General features: G+C 41.6%; 1 protein-coding gene across 4 annotated transcripts in view; it reads left to right on the top strand.

Annotated features, from left to right (window-relative positions):
- The window catches only part of lnx1 (ligand of numb-protein X 1), a 49,208-nt gene extending 37,098 nt beyond the window's left edge, over nt 1-12,110 (top strand). For all 4 annotated transcript variants that reach the window (XM_042483235.1, XM_042483240.1, XM_042483246.1 and 1 more), the window contains 7 exons: nt 1,095-1,303; nt 1,599-2,027; nt 4,011-4,145; nt 7,382-7,559; nt 9,191-9,437; nt 10,098-10,256; nt 11,072-12,110. In XM_042483235.1, the coding sequence (XP_042339169.1) occupies nt 1,095-1,303; nt 1,599-2,027; nt 4,011-4,145; nt 7,382-7,559; nt 9,191-9,437; nt 10,098-10,256; nt 11,072-11,207 (1,493 nt within the window). In that variant the 3' untranslated portion in view covers nt 11,208-12,110. The remainder of the gene's footprint in view (nt 1-1,094; nt 1,304-1,598; nt 2,028-4,010; nt 4,146-7,381; nt 7,560-9,190; nt 9,438-10,097; nt 10,257-11,071) is intronic.
- The last annotated feature ends 1,530 nt before the right edge of the window (nt 12,111-13,640 follow it).

Raw genomic sequence — 13,640 nt, forward strand, 5'->3', positions numbered from 1 at the left:
ACCGATGGGCACGAAGGCAGCTTGCACAAATGAGCGAAAATTTTAAAAAAAATTACATTTTTCTCAGAAATTTGAAGGTTTACAATGACATTTCATAGAAGTCTTATTAAGTAACTTCAATTTACTTTCATGACAAAATCCTGTATTTTGGTTGATTTGATGGAGTCTTGAGGTTAACCCCTTGAAACCTGAGAAAATTGTCTGAATTTATTTCATAAGCATGGGAGGGAGGCAATGATTAAATTAACTTTAAAGGAAATGGCCCAAAAAATAGCAAGAAATTAGTAAAAAGTTACAAGAGAATTACCTGAAAAAAGCAACAAAAAAGTTTTTAAAAAATAAACAAGAAAGTGATGTGAAGAAAATTTTTTTCCCCCACATCTTATTTTGATGTGATTTTCACATCACTTTTGGCTTTCTTTTCCTTTTTTCAATTTGCCAAGATGTTTTCTCCATGTTTTCAAAAGAAATCAAACCAATTTTCTCAGGTCTCAGAGGTGTAAATAGATATGAAAGATGTCTGAAAACAGCACCACAAGAAAACTGATGTCAACCAGGTGTTAAAGGGTTAAAAAAAAACTTCTGCAATTGCAAATATAAATTTCTTGGAGTCATACTTTTGTGGCTGCTTTGTGCAGATTTCAAGAAAATCTAGAAAATAAACGTCTTTTTCGATTTTCTTTTCACCATGCAACGGTTTGAATATGCAAAGTCTGTTTGTATTATAACTTTCCTTGCACTGCCGCCCATGTAATAACCTTGTGGAAATTTGAAATTGTGGGTTTTCCCAAGCATTCTTGCTACAGATGTATGTGACTAATGATACAAACATTGAGCAGGATAATCAGCCAAGTAAATTTCCCCTCTCGGCTTGTACAAGTTTGTTTTAGTAACCTGAGGGAGTAGAGACAGCTGGCTCCACTGCAGAACCTCTCCAGCGCTGTCTACCACTCTTTCTCCCTCAATGTGTCTCTCTTTCCCTCTCTGTCTCCCACTTCCTCTCCTGTTATATTTGGCTCTTTGTCAAACTTGGTTTTTCTTGTTGTTGTACAGTAAAAATCAGCCTCTCTCTTCTCTGCGCTTTCTCCCTTCAGTTTTGGCTCTTCCTCAGCTGCATCACCTGATCCCTGATGGTGAACTAACCAGTATTAAGATAACGCGGGTGGATCCCTCAGAGCCGCTGGCCATCAGCATCGTCGGCGGCAACGAGACCCCTTTGGTCCGCATCCTCATCCAGGACATCTACAGAGAAGGTGTGATTGCTCGGGATGGACGCTTGCTGCCTGGGGACATGATCCTGAAGGTATCACCGGAAAAATTTGTATCGTAAATTATAGGGTTCCTATGGTCATGAAAAACCTGGAAAAGTCATTACATTTCAAGAATCACATATTCCGTTCCTGGAAAAGTCATGGAATCATTAAAATCATTGAAAGTTTTGGGAAAGGGATGAAATTCTGTTGAATGTAATGAAGTTATTACAGAAAACGTCTGTGGATAACCTTCCATGTAAAAGAGCCCAACCGAGTTTTGAAATATTGTCCATGAAAATGTTTGGGAATCCTGAAATTTAAACTGCATCTCTGTCGTCCTCTCAGGTAAACGGCATTGACATCAGTAACGTACCCCACTGCTACGCCATGGCGACCCTCAAACAGCCCTGCCAGCTCCTCCGGCTAACCGTGCTGAGAGAACAGCGCCATCGCTACCGCTCACACTCACACAGCCACCCACATGGCCACGGGCACGGCCATGATGTCGCCGCGGGCCACCCGTCTCACGGCCTACCCCACCATCCCCTGAGGGATGATAGCATCCATGTGGTCCTGAATAAATCCACTCCAGAGGAGCAGCTGGGCATTAAGCTGGTGAGGCGGCCAGACGAGCACGGCGTCTACATATTTCATCTGCTTGAGGGCGGCCTGGCAGCACGTGACGGACAGTTGTGTGTTGGCGACCGCGTGCTGGCCATCAACGGGCACGATCTACGTTACGGGGCACCAGAACATGCTGCTCTGCTTATCCAGGTCAGTCGGCAGCTCCTCCTTTAACCCTCTGAAACCCGAGCACTTTTACCTGATTTCTGCCAAAAACAACATGGGAAGAGGACAATGAGCAACGAAAGAAGAAATTACCCACAAAAAATAATAAGAAATTAGTAAGAAAATTACCTGAAAATTAAAACAACAAAAAAGCAACATTTTTTTAAAAATATCAATTATATAATGACAAAAAAATGTATAATAGGTGTAACATGAGTTTTTAAAAAATATAATTCTGTTAATTAGAAGTATATTTTTCCCCAGGTATTTTCCCCTATCTTTCTAAAAAAAAATAATATCATAAATCCACTAGTTTCTTGCATTTTTTGAAACATGTCTTACCAAGTTGCTCATTGCTTTTGTTCCAGCTTTGTTCCCGTGTTTGTGAAAGAAATCGCACCAGTCAGGGCAGCCTCTAGCTCACCTACTAGAGTGTGCACCCCATATGCCGAGGCCTTAGCAGCAGCCCGGGTTCGATTCCAGCCTGTGGCCCTTTGCTGCGTGTCCTTCCCCCTCTCTCTGCCACATTTCCTGTCATTCTACAGCTGTCCTATCAATAAAGGGAACAATCCCCATAAAAAATAATCTTAAAAAAAAAAAAGAAATTGCACCAGTTTGCTCAGGGTTCACGTTTAAACATTTGTAAAAGGTGTCTGAAAGCAGCACAAGTTTAAAGTTATTCCGCTCCAGAGTCGATTATAGCAGGTTTTTAGCATGTTATTGAAAGGTTATAGTTGTGACAGTCAAATTAGTCAACATGTTGTTCTAGACCGTAAACAACTATGTTCTGCTCTTACCCCGGGTCCCCGAGGTATTAAAGATAATTGTGGTGATTCAGGCTAATTGTGTTGTGCTGTGCTGTTGTGTCTGCACTCACTGCAGTTAATAGTATTTAATTGTGGTGATTCCCTAATGGACCGGGCCATGCTGCTGCCTCTGGTTCCTGGTTGATGCCAGTCAATGGCGGTGTGTTTGTGGTTAATCGTGGTTAATTGCTGTGTGTTTGCGGCTGACTGTGCAGGGTCTCTGGGCCCCGAGTTCCTGTCTGAGCAGTCTGACTGGCCTCTTCTGGGTCTCTGTGGAGCCAGCATGGCCTCTCGGAGCAGGCACTTTCTGTCAGAGATTAACAACTGGCAGGGAAGAAATTAAATTAGTCCAGTTAGGGCAATAATGGGTTGGACTGGCTAATTCAGGAGTCAGCTCTGTGCTACAGAGACCAGGGGAAAGTCTCAGAGGAATGACAGCAGGAGAGGGAAGTAGCCAGCCTGTCTGTGTGTCTGTTGGACATCTTGCATGAGAATGTGTGAATGAGTGCAGCTGGCAGTTCAGTAGTAAAGTTTGAGTCACGCAGAGCGGAGACTTACGAAGTAGGTGACTACAGGATGGCAGTGAATTTAAACACTGAATGGTCATGGTTTTCCTGTGAGTTTCTGTTTGTTCTGCAATTTTATCCAAACATATTTTAATATTTCAACTCCGTTAGCAGGGAGCGTTCCCACAACATTGGCTAACAGTACCTACAAGTTGCAATAATGTTTAAAGGAAACATTTTAATCTAATGTGTAACACTTTAAGGATGTTTATCCTTTCAAATAATGTCCCTGTTAGGTTAAAAATACTGACGATGGTGTAACGTTTTAACTGCAACATTTTGAGGATGTTTTGGTGATGTTTAGAGGCGACAGCCGAGCTTCTCTTAGCCTCAACAAGCCTTTGGAGTCTAGTGATGTAACAGCTTCCTTGTCGTCGTTTTTACACTTAGGTGTTTGCAGGTAAACGAGACATAATTATGTCGAGCAGAGACTAGTTTCAAGTGCTGAGCTAACCAGCTGTTGGCTGTAGCCTTAAATTTGACAAACAGACATGATAGTTGTGTCAATCATCTCATTGTTGCTTTAAAAAATGCCTATTGCCTTAATATCGTGTGCAACTCACGTCTAAACGTTGATGTCTCTTTATGTTTTCCAGGCAAGCGAGGAGGGCGTCCACTTCATCGTGTCCCGTCAGATCTGCCTGCCCACCCCGGACATCTTACAAGAAGCTCCGTGGGGCATGGACGGTCCCCCACCATATTCCCCTGTGGATATAGAGCAAACACTACTGGTGAGCAGACACGTACACATGAGACAACAACAGTACCAATCCACAGAGACGAGCTTTGTTCCTCTGTCTCCGCTCCCCATGATAAATACTCCCTTTCAGGTGCAAATGATCCATGGAGGTATTATTCTCCCATCAAAGCTGAGCGTGTCATTCAAGCAGTACCGCGGGCAGTCTTCCTCCCAGAGAATTGTTGCATCCATATCAGCCATCTTTATTTTCACTACACAGTAAACACCCCACGGTATCTTCACTGTCTTTTCCTGAAAGACCTTTCCCAGTTTTGTACTAAACCTGGTGATATATCACTTTCAAGCTGAAAATGTATAATCTAAAATTAGGTTTTAGAAGCATGCTGAAAACTAGGCCTCTATAGATCCCTGTTATTAAAAATGCACTGTAAATCCTTTCAAGCTGCAAACATTTTGGGCTAAATACCATTTCAAATTTTGATGTCTTGTCACATCTGAAAGACTGCTGCTTAATCGCTCTACCCGCACTCTGATTGGATTACCCTGACATACCCTAACCCATCCAATTCCACTCCTCTTGCCAAAACCTAACTAACCCAAACAACGAAGGTAACAAGTACTCATCAGTCAGAGGGAGAGGAAGGCGGGTTATGCCTTTGCCCTTCTTGGAAAATTGGTGTACAGTGAATATTGTGCTACAGCCAGCAGTCACTGAGCTTAGCTCCTTAACTCAAGATAGTGTGAAAAGCTATCTTGGCTCTGTCCAAAAGTAACCAAATCCTATCAGACAGCGCTTCTAAAGCTCACTAACAACAAGTTCATCAAAAGTAAATGTGCCTGGATGAGAAATATTCTGGCGCACAACTCCCCAAAAAAGCACTACTTGCCATTTTTCCATCCATTTTCATCCACTTATCTGGAGCAGCAGGCTGAGCAAAGTACTCCAGACATCCTCTTCACAGCAACACTTTTCTGCTCCTCGCAAGGTGTTCTGACGCTAGATAAGATAAATAATTCCTCCATCTTGTTCTGGGTCTGCCCCAGTGCCTCCCACCAGTTGGACGTGCCTGAGACACCTCTAACAGGAGTCGCCCAGGAGGCATATGTATTTGTCAAAATGTTAAACTGATCCCTTAAAAATAGCCAGATTTAAAAGCTTACTTCAGTCCCCAAATGATCAGTTGTATGTTGATAACTCACCCCATGAAGCACTGAATTCGTGAAGAAAACTTTATTCTCACGTGCCTTCACAATGAACAAAGAATCCCAAAAAGGCGCTATGGTGGTTGGCTATGTACCACAACAAAACTAAATCCAAACATCTATTTCTAAACTTTTGCACAACTTATGCAGTATAATCCAGTTCTATATATCCAGTCGTTTGCTCAATACTTCCCAAAAACATGCATTTAGTGAGATTCTAATTGTCTTGTTGGTGCGTGAGGCTGTTTATGCAGATGTGTCTTGAGTAGTACGGCTTTTGTGGAAATGGTGCTATGTCAGAAAAGGACTCTTTACTTTTATTGGACATCCCTGGATTGTCCCCCACAAAGTCCTTTCTGTGTACCCTTTGCTCTTTATGATCACATGCATATTTAACCACATAGTAAACCATCCAGCAGTGTACAGTACACGACTGACAGTGGACTGTATAGCTTGGCAGTAATTGTTCACACATCCACAGTCAGTGCCGTGCCCCGGGGTCAATCACGTGACAACAAGTGACCTCCCGCTGTGAGCGCAGCAGAAATGTGTGAATGCAGCACATTAGCGAAGCGGCACGAGCTGCATCCCATCAACCTCAATGTGTCCATGTGTTATTCATTACTACTCAGTTCTCCCCCGTCTGACGCTCGAACACACTCGTCATAAATAAAACCTCACCCTCTTTATCCCGCACACAGCCTCATTCACCAAACCAAAACGCTCATCATGATGTCAATGAATAAATCAGCTACATCGAACAAGAGCGCTAAATGAAGAAGCACTTGAGCTGCCTCGTGCCCTATATAACCACCATATATTATACATTATACCAGTTATGCTAATGAGGTCATTCATTAATTAACAACTATATCTCTGTCACTGGACTCTTGTTCCCAGTGCATAGCATGGGCGGTGTTCATATCAATTCTCCAACCATTAAGGAGCTATCGCAAAGTCCCAGAGAAAACACACTTTATTAAAATGCAAATGTGCGGCTCCACAATCTAATTAGATGATGAGGTCTAAACAAGGTGCCCTTGGTGTAACAATTAAGTTCATATCATGTTTGGTCTTGATTTATTGTGTTTATAAGAATGTGGATACACGAAGAAAGATGCCACAGTGACAACATCAATTGTTTTGTTGTTCTTTATCCTAAATTTGTGCATGTTTTTAGATCTACTATCATATCAGTGGGACATAAAAAAGCACAGCGAGTATTCAGTGGTGCTCTCAGACATTTTTCATTGGTGAGGCCAGAGGGGGCCACTCAAAATTTTGTGTTGGTACACAAAAAAACAAAAAAATAACTGAATTTCAGGAATTCGCTTTTGCTGTTGTATTATAAAGGCTAATTGAAAACTACTGTATGTCAATGTGGGAGGGTTAAGGAAACCAATACTAATATACCTTGGTGTCTTATTTCATAATTAATATTACTAATTATCTGATGTGCATAGACTAATACTGGTACAGTTAGTTATTTAGTTAGTTATCAGTACAATTTTGGGCTCCATAATAATCCAATTTCAATTTATTTTGTATCGGTATGTACATGTGTTAGGTGATTCATTATTCGTCAAAAAGACTGGTTGTCCTTTTTCATAAAAAGACAAATATACAGCTTTAAGGAGTACATCGATGGCAAGGAACAAAACCTTTGCGCTAGCGTGAAAAAAAGGAGTGTCCGGCAGCTCTATTTGGATAGTGAAATTGGCCTACAAATTATTTTCGCCACATGGGGCCAGCAATTGTATCAGGTGGGTCATGACCATAGCTTAGCTATTTACTTCTTGCAATTGCATTTAAATTCCAAAAAAATATAAAAGCGGCATTAATTTGTGAAGACTTTCCTGAACATAAATTCTAAGTATCATAAACTTTTATTTGCCAGAGAGGAGCTTATTTTCTGCAATTAACTTAAAAACAGAGAGAGAATCCCATTTGCTTTTTGATGATGGAACCAGTGCAATGCCAGTGCAGCACTCTTCAATCTCCATTATCAACTTACCCTCCATTATTGCAACGTCTCTTTCTCTGTGTCCTCTATCCTCTGTGAAGGATTCTTGTCAGAAGCCTGCATGCTACGAGAAGACTGTTACACTGACGAAGGAGCCATACGACTCCCTGGGTATGACGGTGGCGGGCGGCATGTCCAGCCGAGGGTGGGACCTCCCCATTTACGTCACAAACGTGGACTCTGATGGAGTGGTGGGACAGGAGGGCTCCATCCGCAAAGGTAAAATGAACCACTAATGAAGACATTTATGTCTCTTTCCATCACTTACCTGCACCCTCAGTCTTATAATTAACAGAATATTACTCATAGTCTTTATTACAAGAAATGTCATGTTCAGCTCTTTTGTGCAAATAATGACTCATTTATTGGATGGAGTATTTGTTTTGTGAGGTTGTCGTCGACTGGAGCTCACATTGTGGCAGGCACACTGTCATGGATTCAGCTTTGGTGATGAATACTTTGTATACAACAGACGGAGAGATTGATGAACACTTAAGATTCATGTTTCATTATGAAGTGTATTCATCTAGCGAATAAAAAAACAACTCAGTGATGCTGCTGTGGATCAGTGCTCCGCAAATTGGCTCGAATGCTCTTAAACAAAAACACAAACAAACAGTAGAGTAGCAGTGCTCGGGACATATTGTGTTGCAGAGGAGAATTTGTAGGGAGTGCTTAATTATTTCATTATATGAAATCAGTCAGCTCTGAAATAGAACAAAACATAGAATGGGATGCAAATAACTGCATGTAATCAAAGCAGCGTTAATATCCCATAATGCCGCTAAAGGCAGGGGAGTGAGAGGTTTCAGCCACAACTGCTGATTCCAGCATATCCATCTCAAAACATCATCATTACACTCCAGTCTGAGGCTCTGTTAACCCTTTAACCTTTTGGAGCCAAAGAAAATTGGTTTGATTTTTTTATAAAACAAGGGGAGAAAGAAACAAACAACTTAACAACGCATTGCCAAAAATAGCATAGCAAGAAATACGTAAAAGGTTAGAATAAACTTACTTGACAGTGAGCAAATAAAAAAAGCTAAAAGTAAAAAAGTAAAGAGTAAAAAAAAGTTTAAAAAAATTTTAACTTTTTCAAAACATTTTTCAGATCCCTTTTACTAATTTCTTGCAATTTGTGGGGCTTTTTTTGGCCAAGTTCATCATTGCCTTTCCCCCGAAATCGAACCAATTTGCTTGGTTTCAAAGGGTTAAATAGCTTGTGAAAGGTGTCTGAACGCAGTACAAGAAAACTGATGTTAACTAATTTTCAGGTACATTTCTTGTACTTTTTACTTTTTTCTTTTTGTCATTGCTTAGTGCCTTCTTCGAATGTTTTTGAAAGAAATCAAGCCAATCGGCTCAGGTTTCAAAATGTAAATGAGAGGAATGAGAGAGAGGCTGTGACAGAGCATCACAATAGCATAAAGACGTTATAAAAACAGATATAAATTGAGTGTGTTTGTCCTGTGCATGGTTCAAGGTGCACATAGTATTCATATGGGACACTGCAGCAGCAGCTGTCTCTGTTTGTGTGGTTATAAAACATGTTTGTGTATTGTAATAGACTATTCATTTGCATTTGCATATCCGCCTAAGGCAAGCGTGTCCTTTGAGTTGCTCGCTACCAAGCTGGACCGTGCTGTCTGTTTTTCTTTACAACCACTTTCATCGCTAGGAGGCTTTTTAGAGCACAGGTGGCGCTCTGTTTCCATCGCCTTTGTGTTGTAAGCAGGAAGGTTGTTGAATATTAAATAGGCAGATGATGAGTCCCTGGCCCATGAGGTCTTTTGAAAAGCATTTATCGGGGGCAGAGGATGAGCTGCGCTGTCCACTTCCTCCCCCCTCAGGTGACATCTTGTTAAACGTGAACGGTGTGGACTTGACGGGGGTGACGCGAGGCGAGGCCGTGGCCAACTTGAAGAACACCTCCTCTCCCGTGGTGCTCAAGGTCTTGGAGATGCGTCCTCCAGAAGACAGCCTGCAAGAGTGCCCGTTGCCGCCCTGTCTCGCACCCTCACCCACAGACAGCACCAAAAGCCCACTCCCCAACGACGATTACTCGCCGCTCTGGGTGTCATGGCTGCAGCTACCCAGGTGAGCATTGCTTTGTGTATATCTTTTTACTTTCTCCACTACTTTTTCAGAACATGGTATAATTTCCACTCCCAGCACAGGTCCTTTTGACCTCTGCCAGCTGGTGCTAACTGAAATGTTGACAGAGCCAGCTGGGGAGAGAATACTCATTATACTTTCAAACTAACTTTTCAGCTTAAATATTCACCGCTCTGATATCAGTGGAACTTCTGAGAATGAAAAACTTTCCCTCAGATTGTACCATGAATTTATCTTAATTGAATGTGTTGTCAGAAAAAATACAGCGGCGCTCTGACAGCAATAAACAACTGCTGCTCCCGCTTTAAGTGAAATAAAAATGTGTTTCTCCTCAAACGGTGAATTGATTAGGAGTCAAAACCATGAACTGCGGGAATGTAGTCTCAACCAGTGGTGCAGCTGAAAAGGATCTGAGTGTAATTTTCACTCTGGCTATCTTTATAAGACTGATACTGAAGTCCAGCTATTCTTGTTGTTTCTCATCTCTTGGGAAGAAAAGTCACACCTTATTCAAAGAGCAGCCTTTGTCTGCTGAGCGTGGCACACAGTCAGTATGGGTATACAGTTGTATGTATAATTCAAAGATGCAGTTGAGAGATTAGTGTTTTTAATCTCTCTCTCTCTCTCTCTTGGCTCATGCAGGCATCTCTACTGTTGCAAAGACATTGTTCTGCGGCGGAGCACTTCGGGCAGCCTGGGCTTCAGTATCGTGGGAGGTCAGGAGGAGGTCAACTGCAATCAATCCTTTTTTATCCGCTCCATCGTGGAGGGGACGCCAGCCTATAATGATGGCAGGATAAGGTATATATAGCACTGTGATTGCTTATGAGAAATGCTTATACTCAATGTATCACGGCTTGTTTGAACAGCGTTGTATAAAATTACTTTATAGCAAATATTGAGTACAAATTGTCTTGTATTTTTTAGCCACCGGCATGAAACTCCCTTCAGCATTACGCTTTTCGCTTCCTCTCGACGACTACGACTCTCTGCCTCTCACAGACACACATACAAAAAGCAGGGCTTTTGCAGAGCTCCACATCGTGACTATTAAGTCACATTTTGTGACCACGGAGCACCAGCGCGACTTTGAAATCTTTGCAGTCTATGACCTGGAGAGCTGTTAGTTTGTTTCCAGCTCACAGTGGATGAATTGTAATACCGCGCTTGCAGTTCAACTTAACATCCAACTGTTGACCGGAAGCTTTAAGTCCACAGCAAAAACATCAGTCAGTATCACAATATAAAACAAGTGTTTTCTGGTACAAACCTAGTAAGTACTTATTCACCTTTTAAGTGGTGAAGTTTCCAGTCTGATCTTGAGAGCACAGCTGATAGGTACATGGTTTGTTTACATGATGTAACAGAAGTGCATATTTAATGGACTCAGTGTGGACAGAGAGCTCCAGGGTTATGCAATGCAATAGTCTAACATCTGTTTGCTGTTGGGACACGATGTCATTACGCTCCCCTCAGGACCAGATGTTGAGTCAACCCCTCGTTTTTCAAAAAAATGTATACTTGTCAAGTAAATTTTAATTAATTAATTTTTAAAAGTTAATTCATATAATCCTAGGTTAACCGTGTTTTTCCAATGGTCGTCTCGCTCTGTGTAGGTGTGGGGACATCTTGCTCGAGGTGAACGGGAAGAGCACATGGGGGATGACTCACACTGCGTTGGTGCGCCTTCTAAAGGAGCTTCGGGGCAGGATCACCCTGACCATCGTCTCCTGGCCGGGCAGCCTGCTGTAGCGGTGCTCAGAGTCACCCGGCGCTGCTTCAGCGGCACTGACCGAGGAATGTGGAAGGCAGAGCTTTAGACTGGCTGACCACCCTAAGCTTGCTGTGTGGGAGAAGCTTAGAATAGTGCTATAGCTGTGTGGATATCTCACTTCTGACGGACAGCTGAGACTTTGCCAGGAGTTCGGAGAGAGGGACAAACATGAGACTGGATTGTTACCAGAGGTTAACTTGCCCCCTCCAAGAACGCTTCAGAGGATCCAGGCCTGAACCACTTCTGACCAGGATGTTGTTGTTGTCTGTTTGGAGGACATGCTCATTCTCCGGCACAGCATCCAGTGAGTGGGGTGGGCGGATCGAGAGGAGACACAACACGTTGCCAATTCCAGTAGTTATATATTAGGGTATGCGTTAAGTTGGACTCACATTTCTTTACTGTAAATGTTGGGTGTCTAAAAAAAAAAAGTACTGATCCAAGCACTTGTAATACGTTTCTTTTGTTCGTTTGTGGTATGGCCTCTAAATATAGGCTCCATTCTGTTTGTACTGACAGTGGTTGTCATCTTCATCCGTTGACCTGAGGACACGTTGCCAAGTAGTAGTCTGTGTTGAGTTTTTTTTTCTTTTGTTTCAGAGGCTATGACGAAATTATCCAACCACTGGCAATAAAAAAATATATTGAAAAAGTAATAGATCAATGTGTTCATAACATGTTACAAGATAATATTCAATTAGGTGACATTGTGGAGGCCTTACTAATTTTCTTACTTTTAAGAAAAAAAACTGACTTGGTTTTTGTGCATCAGTGGGTGGTCTGAGGACATTCTACTGTGGTTCTGTCTGTCACGCTTCGGCCTGTGTAGTATATCTGATGGTACATTTGGTTAAATGATCAATAAAGTCAATTGAAAAACAGAGTTGTGTCATAAACGCCTTACTTAAAAGCTTTAAACCAGGTCACAGATCCTTAAAAAGTCTTAAAAGGCATTGAATCCATTAATTCTAAAAAAAAAAAAAATAAATAAAATAAGGCCTTGATTGGCCTTAAAATGTCTTAAATCAATCTGTCAAAAGTCCTAAAAATGCTAAGACATAAGAGATTTTTATGAAAAACATTCTTTTTCTTACATTGCATTGCAAAAACTCCAAATAATGGTCACTTCAAAATAATAACAATAATAATAATAATAATAATAGTTAATAATAATAATGATATTGGGCTTAAAAAGTCTTAAAAGTCTTAAATCCCACTTGCTTTAATCTGTAGGAACCCTGCCAAACATACACACTCTCTATATAATATATATACATAACAGTATCTTTCCCTCCTCTGAAAAAGCTCTAATAAAAATCACATTTTCTGATAAAAACAGAGGAAGAAGCCACAGGGCAGCTCCTCTCATTACACAGACTGAGAGACTGAGAGTCAGTCAGTTTTTAATTTCCTCTCCGGGTCAGCAGAGAACATCTCGCTGGTCTCCTTGTCCTTCCTTTTTCTTTTGGCTTTTTTCTGTCTACTCTGAGTCTCTCTGTCCTCACCACCATCCTTCTTACTTCTGCTGCCGCTTCTGAGAACACACAGTTATGACAATAACACAATAATTTTGTTGTCTTTCATCGTGTTTTTCATTATGTGTGTGTATCTCCGTTGGACCCGATGATTTTTTTTTACCCTCCTGCATTGTCGTCTTTGTGCCTTTTCTCCCTGTGCTGTTCTTCATGTTTCTTTTCACAGGATCTGGCCAAACGGTGACGTTTGTGCCCTCGCGCCGTAGTGTCCCTGCGCCTCATTCGCTCCTCCCTTCTGAAAAACATCATACACACATGCAGTGTATTTCTAACATTTGCGACTGATGAAGCTGGAGCTTTTTCATTGGGAAATAATACAACCGGAAAAGAGGCCACAAGAATGACTGCTGGCCTTTTTTCCTCCGTCTTCACTGGGAGGGAGATAAGTCAGAACTCAAGGGACCAAAACCTTAACCGCAGTGCCTGCTGCTGAGCGTTTGTCGTCTCCTCACAAAGACCACAACACCCCTTTACTATACATTAAAGCCAAGCAGGCATGCTGCAGTATCCTCTAAGATGAAAAAAAAATCTATTATTCACTGTAGGGCCTGCAATCCTGTGAGACCACAGGACTAATGGGTTACACCTTTCCTCCCCTCATATGACCTCTGAAACGGCATGCAAAAATATATTCATGCGAAGGAGGAGAGACAGATCACTAATATCAGATGTTGGTTGTAGTGAACATCTGCAAACCTGCTCTAACTAAAAACTACAGATATGAATGGAGAATCCAAAATCTGAGAAAATTGTCGATTAATTGGAGTAAATGGAGGCCACATTTAACAACTACATCAAAATATCATCTCACACAACTTGTAAGTATAATCCAATATTCATTTATTCAGTTGTATGCTCATTACTTTCCACATATTT

The sequence above is a fragment of the Plectropomus leopardus genome, chromosome 3, assembly GCF_008729295.1.
Source record: "Plectropomus leopardus isolate mb chromosome 3, YSFRI_Pleo_2.0, whole genome shotgun sequence".
NCBI lineage: Eukaryota > Metazoa > Chordata > Actinopteri > Perciformes > Serranidae > Plectropomus > Plectropomus leopardus.